This window comes from Cottoperca gobio, chromosome 1 (genome assembly GCF_900634415.1).
Source record: "Cottoperca gobio chromosome 1, fCotGob3.1, whole genome shotgun sequence".
NCBI classification, from domain to species: Eukaryota; Metazoa; Chordata; class Actinopteri; order Perciformes; family Bovichtidae; genus Cottoperca; species Cottoperca gobio.
The window spans coordinates 2,480,358-2,496,723 of NC_041355.1; the positions used below are offsets into that span (position 1 = coordinate 2,480,358).

The 16,366-nt window shown below is 40.3% G+C and overlaps 1 protein-coding gene across 1 annotated transcript; it reads right to left on the reverse strand.

The window, feature by feature from the left end:
* Positions 1 to 1,044: 1,044 nt before the first annotated feature.
* Positions 1,045 to 16,074, reverse strand: iqce (IQ motif containing E). The gene is made up of 21 exons (XM_029459785.1): positions 15,637 to 16,074; positions 15,011 to 15,052; positions 14,874 to 14,919; positions 14,640 to 14,789; positions 13,517 to 13,618; positions 13,265 to 13,335; positions 11,983 to 12,096; positions 11,838 to 11,888; positions 11,675 to 11,745; positions 11,509 to 11,581; positions 11,329 to 11,369; positions 10,429 to 10,580; positions 8,232 to 8,287; positions 7,920 to 8,149; positions 7,577 to 7,684; positions 6,077 to 6,299; positions 5,881 to 5,967; positions 4,883 to 5,010; positions 4,727 to 4,809; positions 3,399 to 3,497; positions 1,045 to 2,816 (listed from the first exon to the last, which is right to left on the reverse strand). Exons 1-21 carry the CDS (start codon positions 15,706 to 15,708, stop codon positions 2,701 to 2,703), a joined length of 2,115 nt encoding a protein of 704 aa, XP_029315645.1. The 5' UTR covers positions 15,709 to 16,074; the 3' UTR covers positions 1,045 to 2,700.
* Between the last annotated feature and the right edge of the window lie 292 nt (positions 16,075 to 16,366).

Genomic DNA, 16,366 nt, shown 5'->3' on the forward strand with positions numbered 1-16,366 from the left:
AGAGAGAGAGAGAAAGAGAGAGAGAGAGAGAGAAGAAGCGAGAGCGAGTATAGAAAAGATATCGAAAGATAGAAGAGATGATAGATAGAGAGAGAGAGAGAGAGAGAGCAAATGCGCAAAGAGGCCGCCCTCTAACGTTGAACTGATGGTAGTACATGTTACAGACAAAGGAGCTTTACTTTTAAGTGAACAAAGTATAAGTGGTGGAACATCATCTCATCCTACTGTGTATTTCTTGCCTGTACAAATTATTTATTTATTTTAAATAGTAGAAACAAACAGGTGGAATGTAATTAATTACATTTACTTGGAGGTATTTGTATTTGAGTATTTACGTTTAAAGCTACTTTATACTTTCTATACATTTTGGAAGTAAGTATTGTTTTTTACTCCCCTATTTTCTCCATTTATTATTTTTGTTAATAATAGAAAGATCACTTATTTAAAAAGCCAATGGCAGCAGGCACAAATGAGTTCTTAAGTCTTTTGGTCCGGCATCAGAAGCAACTTAAACTCTTAGGCGGGGTGACCAGGATCATCCAGGATTGACTGGGCCTTCTTAATAGAGCTGACCTTGTACAGCGGTGCAAGGTCATTCAGGGTTGTGTCAGCTTCACTGAGAGCCACACTGGGAATTGAGAATCCCATCAAGAGCCAGACATGTGTAGTTTATTGACATTTAATCCATTATATTATATTGTGTCATGTCCCATACAGTCTCCTAACACCCACTGTGGTCCACATAAAGCCCCAAAAAGTCAACCAAAAACGTTGCTTAGCCATCATATCATTTAGTCAAGCTAAATAATGCAAAACATTACATTTCTAATGAATACTTTTAACACTTAAGTATTATAAGTTATAGTGTGCCACAGGCACATGTTCTTTTGGACGTTTCTTGAGTCTTGTTTTTTTGTGAATAATTTGATTAAAAGAGAACAAGTGTAGTGGAGTACAAATATAGAAGTATAATACAGTCATGGAGCATGATGCACGTCAACACTTTCCAGCGCTGCTTTCTGTCAAAAACTACAGACGCACAGATTTCACTATAAAAACAGCATTTTATTAAATGTCTCAGAAGTTAAGTTACACACATCATGTGGGGAAACTGCACATTCTCTCTGTTGACCACCTTATAGGTCATCATTTGTCTATTTCAGAGCACAAACATGATTGGCATTAGACATACTCCCTGTGTATCCCCCACTGTACTGACTGTGTGTTTCGTATTGCAGCAGACTGATCTATAATTTATTCACAGTTTGACTCAATAGTGCAGTAGTTGAGCGTCATCCCTCAATCATACCTCAGAATCAGCCATTATTTATTAAGCGCACATGATAGATTAGTGTAGTGTACGTTTGTGTGTTACAAATCAGGCATGTTAAAAGAAGATGTATTAATTATTTAAAGCCTGTGAAATCCAGAGGAGTTTACAGGGACGTGGCTCCCTTAAGCCAGCCAGGTTAAGATCAATTAATACATTTATTACCGTAGTCTAACTTTGAATAACCATGCAGCAGGCACTTTGGTAAACAAAACAACTATTGAGAAAACAAGACTACTGAATAAAAGCTATTTGGCTGAAATGATAAAGCACAAACATTAAAGGGGGATGATATTTAAGAGAATATCCTATAACCTCATGTCAACACTGGGATGCATCAACATATTGTCCAGGACAGGATTATAAATAAGATCAACGTGAGGCGTTTAAGTGCCTCGTAACTTCATGTCATAAACCTGCCCCCGACGCCCCAGAATATCCTGGTTATTACTGTAGAGAGGAAACGCTCTTTGCAGACAGCACATGTTGGCTGTGTCCGAAATCATTCACTCATTCATAGGGAGTTCTATGTAGAGGACTATATCATGAGCTCATGGGCAAAAGGAGAATCCACTTTTGGAGACGACTCGCACGTGGGAGAAGTTAGTCTTCAGGGCTTTCTGCCAACAACAAAGGATCTCTTTGAACCCAAGCCATGATGGAGTTGTGTTAACATGAGGAGATCTCTGGCAGCCTAACCTCTCCCATGTGCACAGCTTCATACCGCGGTCACTTTCTCTGCCGTTAATTACGTCATTCCAGTCGCACAATTAAAACGTGCCAGATCAGCGTCGGCTGGTGAAACCATCCATAATAAATACCTCCATGCGTTTGTGAAAAACACATGATATTATAGTTTATACTTTTCCCAAATGAATAAATACAAAGTACTTTGGTGAGTGCGTTTGTTTTGTGATGCGCTGCTCTTCTTAAAAATGTTTGCGCTACAACTCCATGGATACGCGCTGCTCTCTATCTCTCTTCCCTCCGCCATGATTCCTTCAGCGCAATGCATGCTGGTAGTGCTTTGTTAGTGAAGAATGGTTGTACACATGGATGTATATCTACTTTTCACGATGCATTGTGGGATACTTTGAGTCCACTAGGGTATACTAATTCTCACGATACATTCTGATACATAGTGAGTACTGAGTGATTTCTGACACAGCCATCGTGTATGAATGTTATCCTTACTAACGTTGGAATATTCCAACTACCGTCTGCGTGTTCAGTAAGAACCCAAACCACAAAGATTTGCTGCTGTATGACTGTGCAAGTCTCTGACATACAGGCAGAAATTCTTCCTGCACACACACACACACACACACTCTCTCTCTCTCTCTCACACACAAACACACAACCCAGAAAGTCTATAACATTAAGACTTCTCTGCTTCTCAGAGGACGTGAAGGAGATACGATGATGTCATCAGAATCGTCAGAATCAACTGCAGCGGCTCCTCCAGACTCAGCTGTGCAATGAAGCTCTGCAGGAGATACACAGGCATCAATTTATTATATTTAACCTAAACAAACACTGAGTTCATACAGCTTTTTAAGGGTTTTCAAGCACTTTCAAGGTACCTAAACCTAAAATGTCCTGAATCTCGACGCTTTTATCATCACATCTAAATTGTAACTATGAATGCAATTGCGAAAAATAAAATCAACAGAATTATTTTATTCCCACAGCATCACAATGTATATTGTTAATTTTACCAGCTCTTCATATTCACTTTGATTGTATGTTTTGATTCCGATTATTTAATGCATAGCTAGCTGTGGTCCTCACAAATACTAACCTTGAAAATATAACGCTTAAATTTAAGCATTTTTTACAAACTTTCAAGACTTTGTACCTGACAACATGACACGATAGAAAGTGCAATCAATCTTAAGTAGTTTTTAACATGAATATTTATCATTTGGTAAAGATCATTTCAGTATAACACTTGTTTAATATCAAAGTTAAAGTATATACACATACATACAAAACGGTGGCTGTACCAAAGATCTTGTGTGCTTCTAACGGGCAAAGCACAAAAAGGCAAATGTCCCCCGTCTCTAACCTGTTGTGGGCGTCATCCTGGAGGACTGAGTGCTAGAGACGAGCCAGGGCTCTTCTCCCTCGTCATGCTTTTCTTCGTCTTTATGGGGGGATGCAGCGCCTGGCAGCAAACAACATACGCAAATAAATTCAGACACATAGCTCGTGATGTAGCTATAGTCATTTTAACAGGATACTTTTAAATATATGGACGTTGCCAAGTCATGCTGGAATTAAAGCTTTCTTCATTTACATGCCACATACAATAACACTGTACCATGTACATTATTGCATGTTTTTAAGCAACATCGCAGAAGAACAACAACAACCCTTAATAAATCAGGTACGCGACTAAAACTGGTGCAGTCCAAAGCCTCTCAGTGAAGCCCCCCGCACATCAAATGCAGGGGAAGACTTGTAAGCATGCAGAAAAATAACGCTGACAATGCTGCTCTGGTCGATGCACCCATCTGCTGTCAACCTAAATGAAAGTCAGGGAGACGGAGGGGAAAGCCATGGGGAAGCTGGTGGAGTCTAACAGGGTGGTTTGAGGTAGAAGCTTAGAATATGGCACTTGAACAGTGATCTTTAGGGGTCATATGAGGTCGCCACTTTATTGGTCCGCAGGGCTGCTGAGTGTCCTCGTCAGTCTATGACAGGGAGGCTGTAAAAGCTCCGTCTGATGCAGAGTAGACCGGCAGCCTGGAATAAGATCAGTGTGCAGGAAGGATTCATCACGCCTCATAAAGGCGACAAGGTAGACGTGATGAGAGATATCGAGGTCGGGAGATGCCATGGTGTTACATACTCGGGTAAACATTAAGCCTGCCTGACACTCTTCAGTGGTTTTATCAATGGCGCCTTTTCTGTCAACGTTACATAACTTTCTCCAGCGAAAGTAGACGCACATCATGAACCTCCACACATAAATGAATGCAAAGGGCACAGAGGCATTAAATACAGCAGGTGTATGCACATTTCTGTGTTTAGATGTTTACGCACACACTGTCTGTTACTTGCAGTGAAGTGTATTAGTTACACGACGGTTCAGTCCCTAGAGCTTCATCTAACGATGTGTAATTAGTACATTTCATTGCAGGCAAACAACAGTGTGCAGGAATGCTCTGTTCTCTTGACTGCAGTTTATGTCATGTCATGTACTGTGTGTATTAGGCAAGTAGCATGAAATAACTTCCTTTAATAAGAGATTTGGTGAAGATAGATATGGGATAGGGTAAAATAGTGGAGCAGGAAAGGGCTTTGTTCCTTATGGTTAGTATGAATCAGTTACTTTCTTCCCCACTTTGTTCTGTGTGTTTGTTCGTTTAAACAATAAAGTGTGAACCTCACCTGTGCTGCTGGGTGTGTGTGTTGAGCGAGCTCTCCTTGGTACCAGCGTGTTTCCCATCGGAGAAGGCACAGAGACTCTCGAGCTGATGCACAAACATAAAGTTGGAAAATGCACTTTATGGATCGGTTTTCTTTAAAAAGATAAAAATGAGTCACCTCTCTATTGCGTGACTACAGCGAGCCAGGTGTCCCCTGAACGCAGACTGGACCATCGTCAAGGCAACCACATCCAGCTCTCCTTCTACGGAGGATGCGACGTCGCTGCGGTTTGTTCCTTCTACATCCTGAAAAGAGGAGATGATGAAGAGACATAAACGTACAGGAGGGGCAGCGGATGTTCAGTGGGGGAGACAGAGAACAACATATACAGTGCGAGGTGAGGCAGAGGGAGAGACTCATAGAAAGTTTGACTGTCGATGATGAGACAAGGGCATACATCACACTTTATGATTTAGTCTTTACTCTCTCGTTAGTGCCGTTCGATGCCGCCACGCTGCTTCCTGTGACGCACATCATGAGATACGTCAAGCGCTACTACCCACTCTCTCAATTTTCACTTTTCTACTTATGTAATGTGTTCCTCTATGGGCATTATGCACGTACCAACCACAATCAACCGCGTAGAACAACGTTTGCATCTGCATCTGCTCATGGGCGAGAGGCTCGTGCTCACTGTTTACTGGTTGTAGTTTTGTAGAAAGAAAGTAGTTCCTACATGAACCTGCTCACAATAAGGTCTGTGGCTTATCTTGAGTAATCGGGTCATCATTTGTGGAAAGATATAACTGAGCAGCACAAGCTGAGTGCCGTCTGTTCCACTATATTCAAGAGAAGCCTCTCCAAAACTCTGCAACTCACCCCAAAACAATCTAGATTGATAAACAGCACTACAGGGGTGAACTATCCCTTTAAGTATACACTTAAAACATTATTCTTTTTACAGTGGCCAATAGTATTAAAAGGTAGCTGTGATATGAACAGGATGCACAACGATTCTGAAGTATTACGGGAGTCTTGCTGCTATGCAGATATAGAGTGAGTGTGTGTGTGTGTGTGTGTGTGTGTGTGTGTGTGTGTGTGTGTGTGTGTGTGTGTGTGTGTGTGTGTGTGTGTGTGTGTGTGTGTGTGTGTGTGTGTGTGTGTGTGGGTGAAACCTTATTCTGTGTGTTTTTCAGCAGGTCCTTGAGCTGTGACTCTCTGAGGAGATGACCTCTTAATGCTGACTGCAACAACACAATGTCCTGCAGAGAGAATGCAGAGAGGGAGATGAAAAGATAAATCTGGGAGAAAGTGTCAGGACATTTTATATAATGTTTCGCTGACACATTTGACAGGTGTTGCGTTACATACTCTGTTTCTGTGCTCCCTCCAGTTTGTCTGGATGACCAACGTCGCTTTCTCTCTTTGTTTGTTCTCTGCATCTCCTTCCCCCTCCTTCTCTGCTTTACCTCCAGTGTCCCTCTCTCCTCCCTCTTCTGGCGATGCGGCAGAGAGAGAGGGGAGCTCAGCTTGTGCAGGTTTACATTCGTCTTCCAGAGTTTGGATCCTCGTCCACAACTGGTCCCACTCCTGTCTGAGAAACACGAACGCACACACACACACACATAAATGATACTCAAACATGTGATACAACTAGCAGCCATAGTGGATGTACTTAAACAGTTAGCAATTAGTCAGCTGACGCTTTCTCCACCTGTGACTTTTGTTTTGAGCTAAATATACGTTTTATTTTCCACATCATATTTGACTTCAATCATGGACTCAAGCACTTATTATGGGATGAGAGTGAGTTTGCCGTTGCTGTTTTGATCATATCAGACACACCAACTAACATATCTAGTATAAGTTAGCATACAAATTGGCTTGTAGTTTGTTTGTTTAGGTGAAACTAATTGCAAAAGCGACTCTTTCCAGGTGGTAGATGCTGCATCTGTAAACAACTCTGCTTTAGGATTTCACTTCTTTAGAATATTGATTTGACCTTCACACACAGCCACATCCCTTTGAGTCATCTCGGTTTCTTGCCTGGCTGTTATATATTTAGACATTATTTGCATGCAGACAATTCTCCAGTGGATCTTTGTAATGATGCCAACGGTGTTTTGCTGGGACATTTTGGAAGTAACTACAAAGCGTCTGTGTGACAGACACATCAGCTTTGATCTGTGCGACGGGCATAAAATTACTGTCTCAAAATGTAAATCCATAAGGAAATGCTGTCTTTTAAATTCCACCACACATTCAAAGAATATGTACATGTGTAAGAATGCCTTTGGATTTTAAAAACAAGCAGAACAGAAATCTGACTGTAGATGTTACATGTGGAGCTGTACCCAACAGCTTCATTCATAAGCTTTATATCTGTGCATCTTTTTATTGAGTTTCAACCTGGTATTTCTACACAGATGTAGATAAGGGTTAGGCTAAACCTAGAATATTAATATTACAGTATATTCCACGTGTGATCCAAACATTTTCAATTACTCAAAAGTTTAAAAGTCTAAAAGTCAAAATTCATTGTAAAAAGTCAAAACTTCACAACATGTTTTTGTCTAATGAAATATTCTGCTTCAATCCATATTTGTTGGGGTTTAGCCTAGACGTTATCTTTAGACGAGATGTATTCATTAAAGAAAGTTCATTTAAGAATAAAAAAACTAATTTAATCACTTTTCAAATTGAGGATTTACATTTTTAGGATAATGAGTCATAGAATATGACGACAGACGTTCGAAGCTTCCTTCAAAATCCTCATAAGACACGGGCACATTGGGTACAGCCCTAGAGATGTTACATACAGTATACTATGCTATGGCCTGTTGATGACACATCATCACAACTAAAACATACTTATGCTGCTGTCTCTCTTTGTCACGTTCATTAGTCTGCTCAGCTTTCCATCGTTCCGTCTCCGTCTCCAATTCTTCTCTTTCTGTCCTTAACTGTCTTAATTCATCACTGAAAACACAAACACGACACAGAGTCAGTCTCAAAAACTAAACCCGGAGGCTTTATACCCATAGCAGCTGATGTAATTATAGAGTGCAGCCCAACTTAGTCTGATGAACCTCCTCAGAACAGTGTTCTCCCTCTGGTCTCTGGTGTATATGATGGATTCAGAGTATTAACATGTAGTATTGCTTGAAAAGATGTATGCACTGCATGTCACATATACAAACTGCAGCTCACTCACTGTGCACTTGACAGCGTCTCTTGAAGCTCCACCCTCTCCTTCTCCGATTGGCCGAGGCGCTCGCTCACATCAGAAGCCTCCTCCCATGCCTCAGTGCTCGTTCCCACGGAGACCACTGCCTCTGTTGCTATGGCAAACCCCAGACTTTCCACGGGTGTGGCCTGGACCTCCTTCTCCAATCGGCCGCTCTGCTCTGCTGACTGGGCGCGTCTTCTGCTGTCCTCCAGCCTCTGATTGGAGGAGAGAGGAGTCGGTTGGCTTTGTGTCACAGGTGACTGCATGTGTTTACACGGACAACTAGTTTCCTCTCACCTTCTCCACCTCCAGCAGCCTTCTCAACAGTCTCTGTTTACTCCACTCTCTGTAACCTAGAGAACACACACACAGACACACACATTCTTTCATCAGCATTACAGTGCAGAATACAATAACACAATGGGGTTTTTTAATGCAGAATTTCTACTTGTTTTAAATAGACGACTCGTATGAATTCTGTCTTAGAAGGTGGACGAATTTACCCGAAAATACCTACGAACGACATACCCAAAGTAAATTGAAAGCTGCTCTTCAACCATTTTCACCAGCTGCATGATTTTGGTCTCATTCAAAAGATAACTCTCTTATTGTTCTTGCAAAACAGTGAATAATCACTCCAAGTGCTTCTGGCACTGAGTAATAGTGGTCTGAATATACTGAATTTGAAGAAAATACACTCCGCCAGAATTTCTTTGTTGAAAAAGATGTCTGAAGATGGGTATAGCTGATAGTCCAGAGCTGAAATACACAATAGAAACATAGAACCAAGTGTTATCAAGTTCACCACCAAATTTCAGATAAAAAGGATAAAAACTTAATTTATTAGACAGGTTTGTCCAAGAGTAACACCAGGTGTACACCAACTGTGCAATATGTACATGTACATATTATAATATTTATTAATTAATGTTATTTTTATCTATTTATAAATAACTATTATATACCCATATTCCCTGTTAGTAGTAATCACACAGAGTAAGTGAAGTATAAAGACATATGTATTTTTTGTATTTTTTTCTGTACAATAAATAATAAATATTATTTTGGAAATACATTTTATTTTGAAAAAACAAACCATGGGAAGTGACGCATCTAACGAAAGAGGCGCACATTTCCTTTACGATGCGCGCGCCACCAGGACGTGGGTGGGCACTTTCTTATCAAGTTGACACTCATTGGCTCATGAAGGTTCTAAAAGACCCATCGAAGCTCCGATTGGCTCAAATGAAGTGTCAATCTAATGCTGAGAGCCCGCGCTAAAACCAGGACGTGTCTGTACCATGATCAGCGCACGACATATTAAGTTATGACTGTTTATGATCACACAATGTAAAAATCGATCAGCTGATTTCACAGATTGCAACACCTGTTCATGGACTTTTATCGATTGTGACGATGTTCACAGTGGATATCTTTTCCCCGGAAACGAACGTGTGGACCTCTGGCAATGCCTTAGGAGCGTCTTTTTCAAAATATTGCTGAAAAGAGGATATTTATGAGGCTTTATAGGTAAGTGGGCTCAAAGTTATGATTTTGATTTGGAGTGTACTTGCTAGTTTGAGGAGCTGATTGTACCGCTGTTGTGATTTTCATCTCCATATTAAAATAGACGAGATTCTAAGCTTTACAAAAATATTTTTTTCAGAATTAAAAAATGTCCATGTACAGGCACTAAAACTCCTGCTGGCCCGCCGGCGGGCCCGCACACTCTAAGAGTGTGCATGTATAGAACTGGATACGACTTTTAAAGCACAATATTTAGCTACTTTGTTTTGCTGGTTTATATCTAGCTATTAGTTTTTATTTCAGTGAGTACTTTCCTACATTCACACTGCTCTATACCGTATCACTCATCCATACAGTATATTTGGCTACAAAACAAACTAAATTGCATAAGAATGAAATCAGTCAAATGAAGTTAAAATAATCAGTATGTGTTACTGTATTGTTTGCGGTCAGATAATGTTTTACACTGTAAGACGATAGAAAAAGGAGGTGTATACTGCTTATACCAAGGTAGTTAGTCCTTTAATATTGCTGGATGGTATTAGGTCATTGTGGGAAATGTTACAAATCAATGGGCAGGACTACTTTATGGCAATGTCAGATTTACAGGAGTGTTTCATCAATGTTGTCATCTAGTTATTTTATCTAAAAAAGAGTTACTCAATTGAGTTTGCAGGATCCTACACCATGATAAATATCAATATTGAAAAGATATAAAATAACAGATATCGTAATAGAAGATTATATCCATATTGCACACTCCTATATACAGTATTGTTTAGTTGTTACCTGTTACAGCAGAACAGGGAGGAAAGTCAAGCAACAAAGCTGGAGCGAATTAAAGTGGAGCGAAAATAAAATTAGAACTTGATAAAAGGAATAAATGAAGCACATTTCTTTGACTCTTTGGTTTTTGTTAAAGCGCTGGGATGAGAGCGTCAGTGCGGTTTAGTGTGTGAGCAAAGACCTTTGATTCCTCCTGCAGGATTGTCAGTGTTGAGCTCCTCCCTGAGCGCCGTGTTCTGCTCTTGGAGCTGCTTCAGGTTCTCAGACAGACGATGAACCGTGGAGCTTAAAACTTTCTGCTGCCTCTGGGAACCTTTACTCTCTGCTCGACTACTGCAGACAGAAAGACAGCGGGGGGGGGGGGGGGGGGGGATTTCATGATGTAATGAGAAAGACAGAGGCAACAAAAGCCTGAAGGGGAAGGAAAGTGACCTGAGTAACAAACACACAGGTACAACCTACTGTATATCAGACGGACGTATCTTAACTCAACTCAATAAACTAAATAAATGGTCCAATGTCAGCTCTGTAAAAACAATATTTGCCATTTCATCATGACATTGCAAACAAAGGGCGATATCCTTATAAAATGTATTTTGCTTACTAGGCAGCTTTATGAAAAGTTAATGCAACCGCCTGCAATCATGTTCAAATACTTGTGAGATAAAGAACAGCAGAGGGCACGAAGTCACAGACAAAATGAACTGAAGTTAAAGTTGTCTACCACAAATGTATATTACTTTATTGTATATTTGATTCCTGCATGTATTTAAGCCCTATATTTTAACTTTTCCTTTTGTTTTAATACATATTTATTGAACAGCCTTTTGATCCGACGACTGCTTCACTATAATTGTGCAGATGATAATAAAGAACGTGAAACTTAAGTAATCCCATTATTAGACTAGACCCCCGCCTGATGACCCGCCTTCACTCAGTCATACCGACATAAACACAGATTTATTCAGGGTCACTGTGTCGGGCTGAATGTGGTAGAACTGCATGTTCTTACAACTTCCTGTGACACCGTTTGTCCTCTAGCACAAATAAACAAGGAAATAGAAATTCAGCAGATGCATACCTTTTCTCTGCAGCTTCTAGAAGCATTCTCAGCCTCTGGATCTGAAATGTGAACCAACATAACGAACACTTTACAAGTTAGGTGGAGATTTCCTTTTCTACAGCTGAGATCACATGAATGTGACGATAACATCTTCCGTCACAGCAACAGAACACAGAACCGTCAAGGGACAGGTGTTACCTCGTCAAAGTATGTCTCTACTGTGATCTTCAGCTCCTCCAGGTTGGTGGTCCTCAGCTCACTTTGTAGTTTACTGTGGGGAAGAGACAACCCAAATAACCTGAACATTATTGATGCGTTACACATAAAACAAATGGACTCGTGCAAAAGTGGGAGAGTGTTTCACCTCAGGGCGTTTTCTTTCTCCCTGCACTGCTGCTCCAGCTTCAGGATTCTCTGTTTCAGCCCATTGAGAACCTTGATGGACAGAATCAAGTTGACCAAATCTGTCAAACATCAATCCAAAAAATAATCTTTTGTATGTTCATCACCAGACTGGACACACTCACCACACTGCCTTCTTTCTTCTTATCCACCAAACTACGAGTATATTCAGATCCCTAAAGAGAAAATGTTTTTTTTTTTTTTCTTTCTTTTTTAATGTATCCGTTGTTCAAAGTTTGTACGACAAAATGTTTCCTTTAGTGATCGTACTTTAGTGGGATCCAACAGTTCTTCGATCTGTTTCTCTCTTTTGGCGTTATCTTCCTCCAGGCGGCGTAGTTTTGCTTTCATTTGCTGGTGATCAGACTTCTGTGCCTGGAGACTCTGCAGAGATCACTGGAGATTAATCACACATCCACAAAGGTATGAAAGGAAAATGTAAACATATAAAGTGTGCATATGGAAATCCTGAGGTGCGAAATCTAAATAAACTATAAATCTGTGAAGGAAAACCTGTCTTCTGCAGAGGAATACAAGTGTGAGGGGCACATTCACAAAGAACGGATTGCGGCAGCTGATAGCAACATGAAATGCCATTCGGAAAAGATATTGCAGTAATGACACTACAGCGCATAAACGTCCATAAAGCTTTGCAGCTGAGTGTGTTCTTTTTTTGCACCTGATTGCAATTATCCATGTGGCAAAGTATAAATGGGCTCGAGGCCAATGCGTTTGGTTACGAGGGGTGAGAGTCAGGAGGGGCGGACCAGAGTGCCACTTCCATCCAAACCTCCCAAAGGAAGAGAGGAAAGGGAAGACTGTAAGCCCAGGAGTCGGTGAAATGAGGCGTTTACTCGTTTAGTTGTATAATAACCTTATTGATCTCATGTATTTTCAAACTGACATATCGGGGGGGCTTTATTATTTTTTTATTTTCATGGCAGAACAGAACATTGCATCCCAAAATAAAAAGTAAGCAGACATTTCTTTACAATGCTCTTCTGTTACCAACAACTCTCTCACAGTAACTGCGTGTGTGTGAACTGTTAACTATTAGTGCGACCTTTGTGAAGTGGAGGATTTATGAAAGGGGCCCAATGTTTGCATATTACTATATATATTATATATTATATATTATTATAAATACGTGCCATTAGCACAGGAGCAACGAGATGCTTTTTGCTTGGCAGCGCAATTAAGGGTGCATTTGACCCTTTGCAGGTGCTTTGAGAATTGCACGGTTACTTTTTGTGTTATTGCCGGAGGTTTATGGGCCTCTAAAGCCACACAATCCTTCGTGAATTGCCGCTGAGTCAGCTACAGAACAGCACACTGGAGCGGGTAGGCATCCAATGCTTTGCTCAAGGCCATTTGAGCAGACCAGAGATGCACACATCACGTTACACTGAACTCTCCTGCACAAGAATAACCCCTCACCTCACTACGACTGACACCCTGATGCACAACAGTGGGGGGGGGGGGGTTTCCCCGAACGCATAACATTAATTCATGAACTAGTTGAAGACACAGCATTGATTATGTAATTCGTTACCTTCTTGAGGCGAATAATCTCATCGTACATGTCCTCCTTGTCTCTGTAGTCACCTGTGCTGAGGGTGATGCCTGCAACACAGACAATAATGCGCAGATGGTCCATAACAGCACACATATTCTCTCCTTACAGTTATGTAAGCCTGTTTTCTGATACCTTCTCCCCTCCTCAGCCAAACCCTCTGTTGAGCACAAAAGCTGCCCTTCAACTTCCCCCCCTTCTCTACTTTCTTCTACATACGCGTTGTCTCACCGTTGGATCCAGAGACGAGTTGTTTGTGTTTCTTCATGCTCAACGTCTGTTTGAGAAGCTCTGGTGTGACATCACACTCTGATCTCAGCGTCTGGGACACATCTGAAGAAGGTAGACGGAGAGATGCTCAAGATGTTTCCCAACACAAGTGAGCACTTAAAGAACAACAATCAGATGTTACTATATAACAAGGGATCAAATGATTAGTATGCACAATGACAGAGAATCTGCAGCTCCACAGAACCTTTTTCTTTTGGTTGTCCGCTCTCAACTAGGCACAATAATTATGTTATGGACTTCTCGTACAACATATGGACATGACCGCAATCGTTTTTATTATCAACTCATCGTACGATATATGCACTTTGTTAACAGCACGAGAGTCCATTTTATTTATTGTTTTCGTTGCGTCTTTTTTTGTAAATGTTTTGTTTGTTTTTCAGGATATTTTAATACTTTTTACAATTACAATGTCAAAATATTATAAATAATTAAAAGTTCATTGCTCTTTGAAAGGATGTACTTGCATTATTATATCATCATTATATCATCATTATATCAGTGGCAAAAATAGTCTTAAAATGACAATATCGTTTATTGCATAATATCTGGGACAATATATCGTCCAACAAAACTTTATTTATTAACACCTTCATGATTTAGTGCAGGACTGTTGCATTAGACTACATTAGTTTGAGCTAGTTGGTCCTAATAAAGAAGCAACTAAATGTTAGACGTAGAAACTTTGTCAACTGAAAATATGTTCGATTTAATGTTTTTAAGGTTGTTGCTGAGTCATTCTGCCCCCAGGTGGCCAGAAAAATAACGCAGCTTTAAAAAGGTATAGAACTGATTTTCTATTATGTAGTAAAATCCCAGATTTATCAAACGGAACGGTTGTAACACTTGCAGAGTTTCTTTTTCTCAGTTTCCAAACTGCATCAGTACTGAGCAGGATATCTACAAAGTCAGCAAAGCAGCTGGATAAACTTCAGCCTCTCATTCTCGCTCTATCCTCGCTCTCGATGCAAGCCTCAGCAGACACACATCCCACCTTCCTCTTCTGAGGAGAGACACTGTCTGTGGAGCTTCAGATGTGTGTGTGTGTGTGTACGGTGCCTACCATGGCCGTTGCTGAGGGATGTGAGGCGAGCTGAGCCACTCTCCCCAGGAGTGTCCCCTCTGGTGTCACCAAGGGAGGCCCTCGGCAGTCTCCAGGCCGCCACTGCTGCTCTTCTGGGGTTCACATTCATGCTGGAGAGGTATGGAGAACCTACACATATACATATTGCATATAAACAAAGTAAAGAAAAGTGGATTTGTTACAGTATCTGCAACACAGAGCAGCTGAGCTTACGTGGAGAAGGTGGAGGCTTGCTTGAAGATCTCTTCCCCCTTGTTCTCTGATAGTAAACAAATACAAGGCGTTAAAGCAGAGGAGACGTGTATTCATCGAACGCAGATGAAATTCATATTAACAGTTCATTTGTTTACCTTTTCCAAAAAATCAGCAGAGAAAGAAAAGCCATCTTCGACCTAGGTTGGACACAAGAGTGAGTGAGAGAGAGAACATTAACCCGTAGTAATAATCATTTAAATATATATAATGCAGGTTTCAGCTTGAAATGTTTAGCCTATGTTTAGTTTGTGTGTCAAATCAACCCCCTTAGACTACTGAAAATCCTCCATTGAAAATATTACTTAAGTTAAAGTATGTAAGTACAAAGTAAAAATACTCATAAGTGTTTTACTATTATATATTGTATTAGTATTCCTGATGCATTCACATGTAAGCAGCATGTTTCTGTTTTAAATGCTGTTGGGTAGTTTATTATTGTTTTCTATGTTCATCATATATTTTGTATAGCACATATTTTAAACATGATGCATTGTTGTCATGGTTAATAAGGAAAATAAAGTACAATATGTGCCTCTGATGTAGTAGGTGAAGTATAAAGTTGCATAAAATGGAAATAATCAAGTACCTCGGATTTGTACTCTACTTGAGTAAACTTGTAAATGGCACAACTACAGCCTTTAAATAAGCACTTATTACTTATTAAAATAACTAATTTAAAAAGTAAATCGTATTCTGGACCCAACCAGAGCGAAGGACTCACCAGCTCCTCGCAGTCTTCATCACTTTGAACATCACTCGCCTCCAGAGACATCTTAGCAGTCGCAGTAAACATAGCTGGTAAACAAACAGTTACATTAAGTATAGAAACGTGATGTCCTCCGTGTGTGCGTGAATCCTCTCATTGTTTTCCGGGTCTCCTCTCTTGCTAACGTTGGTGGTACAAACATGGGGCAACAAAAGAGACGTTAGCTAAACTACAACTCCGATGTTCGTGCACCTTTACACTGCGGTTTCTCCGCGCACTGAGCCGGTGGTACACACTGTGGACCATATCTTCCTCAAATCCGTTCAAATGCTGTTTTCTTTCCATGTAGAGGTTTCTGTTTTCACATCAGTGTTACACATTGAGTCGTCTAGCAACGGGGGCAGCTGTTAGTGAGCTGCGTCAACCCAGCTAGAAGCAGTCCAACATGTACCGGAAACTAAAATGTGCCTTCAAAATAAGAGTACACACCGGATAAAAAGATGGCAAATTTATATTAAATCGTGTTTAGTCAAATATATTAACATTTTATTATAGAATTTTTATTACATTCATTTTCAAAAAGTGCAAATAACTATTACATTTTAACTATTGCAAGACTTTTTTTAAATATGTGGCTTATTTTGAAAATTCAAATCGGTTGTATATTTTTGGCTTTGTTTAGCTTGACTGAGCTAATAACTATAACCATAGTCCAGGGTTGAGTGTCAAAAGTATTTTATATCCT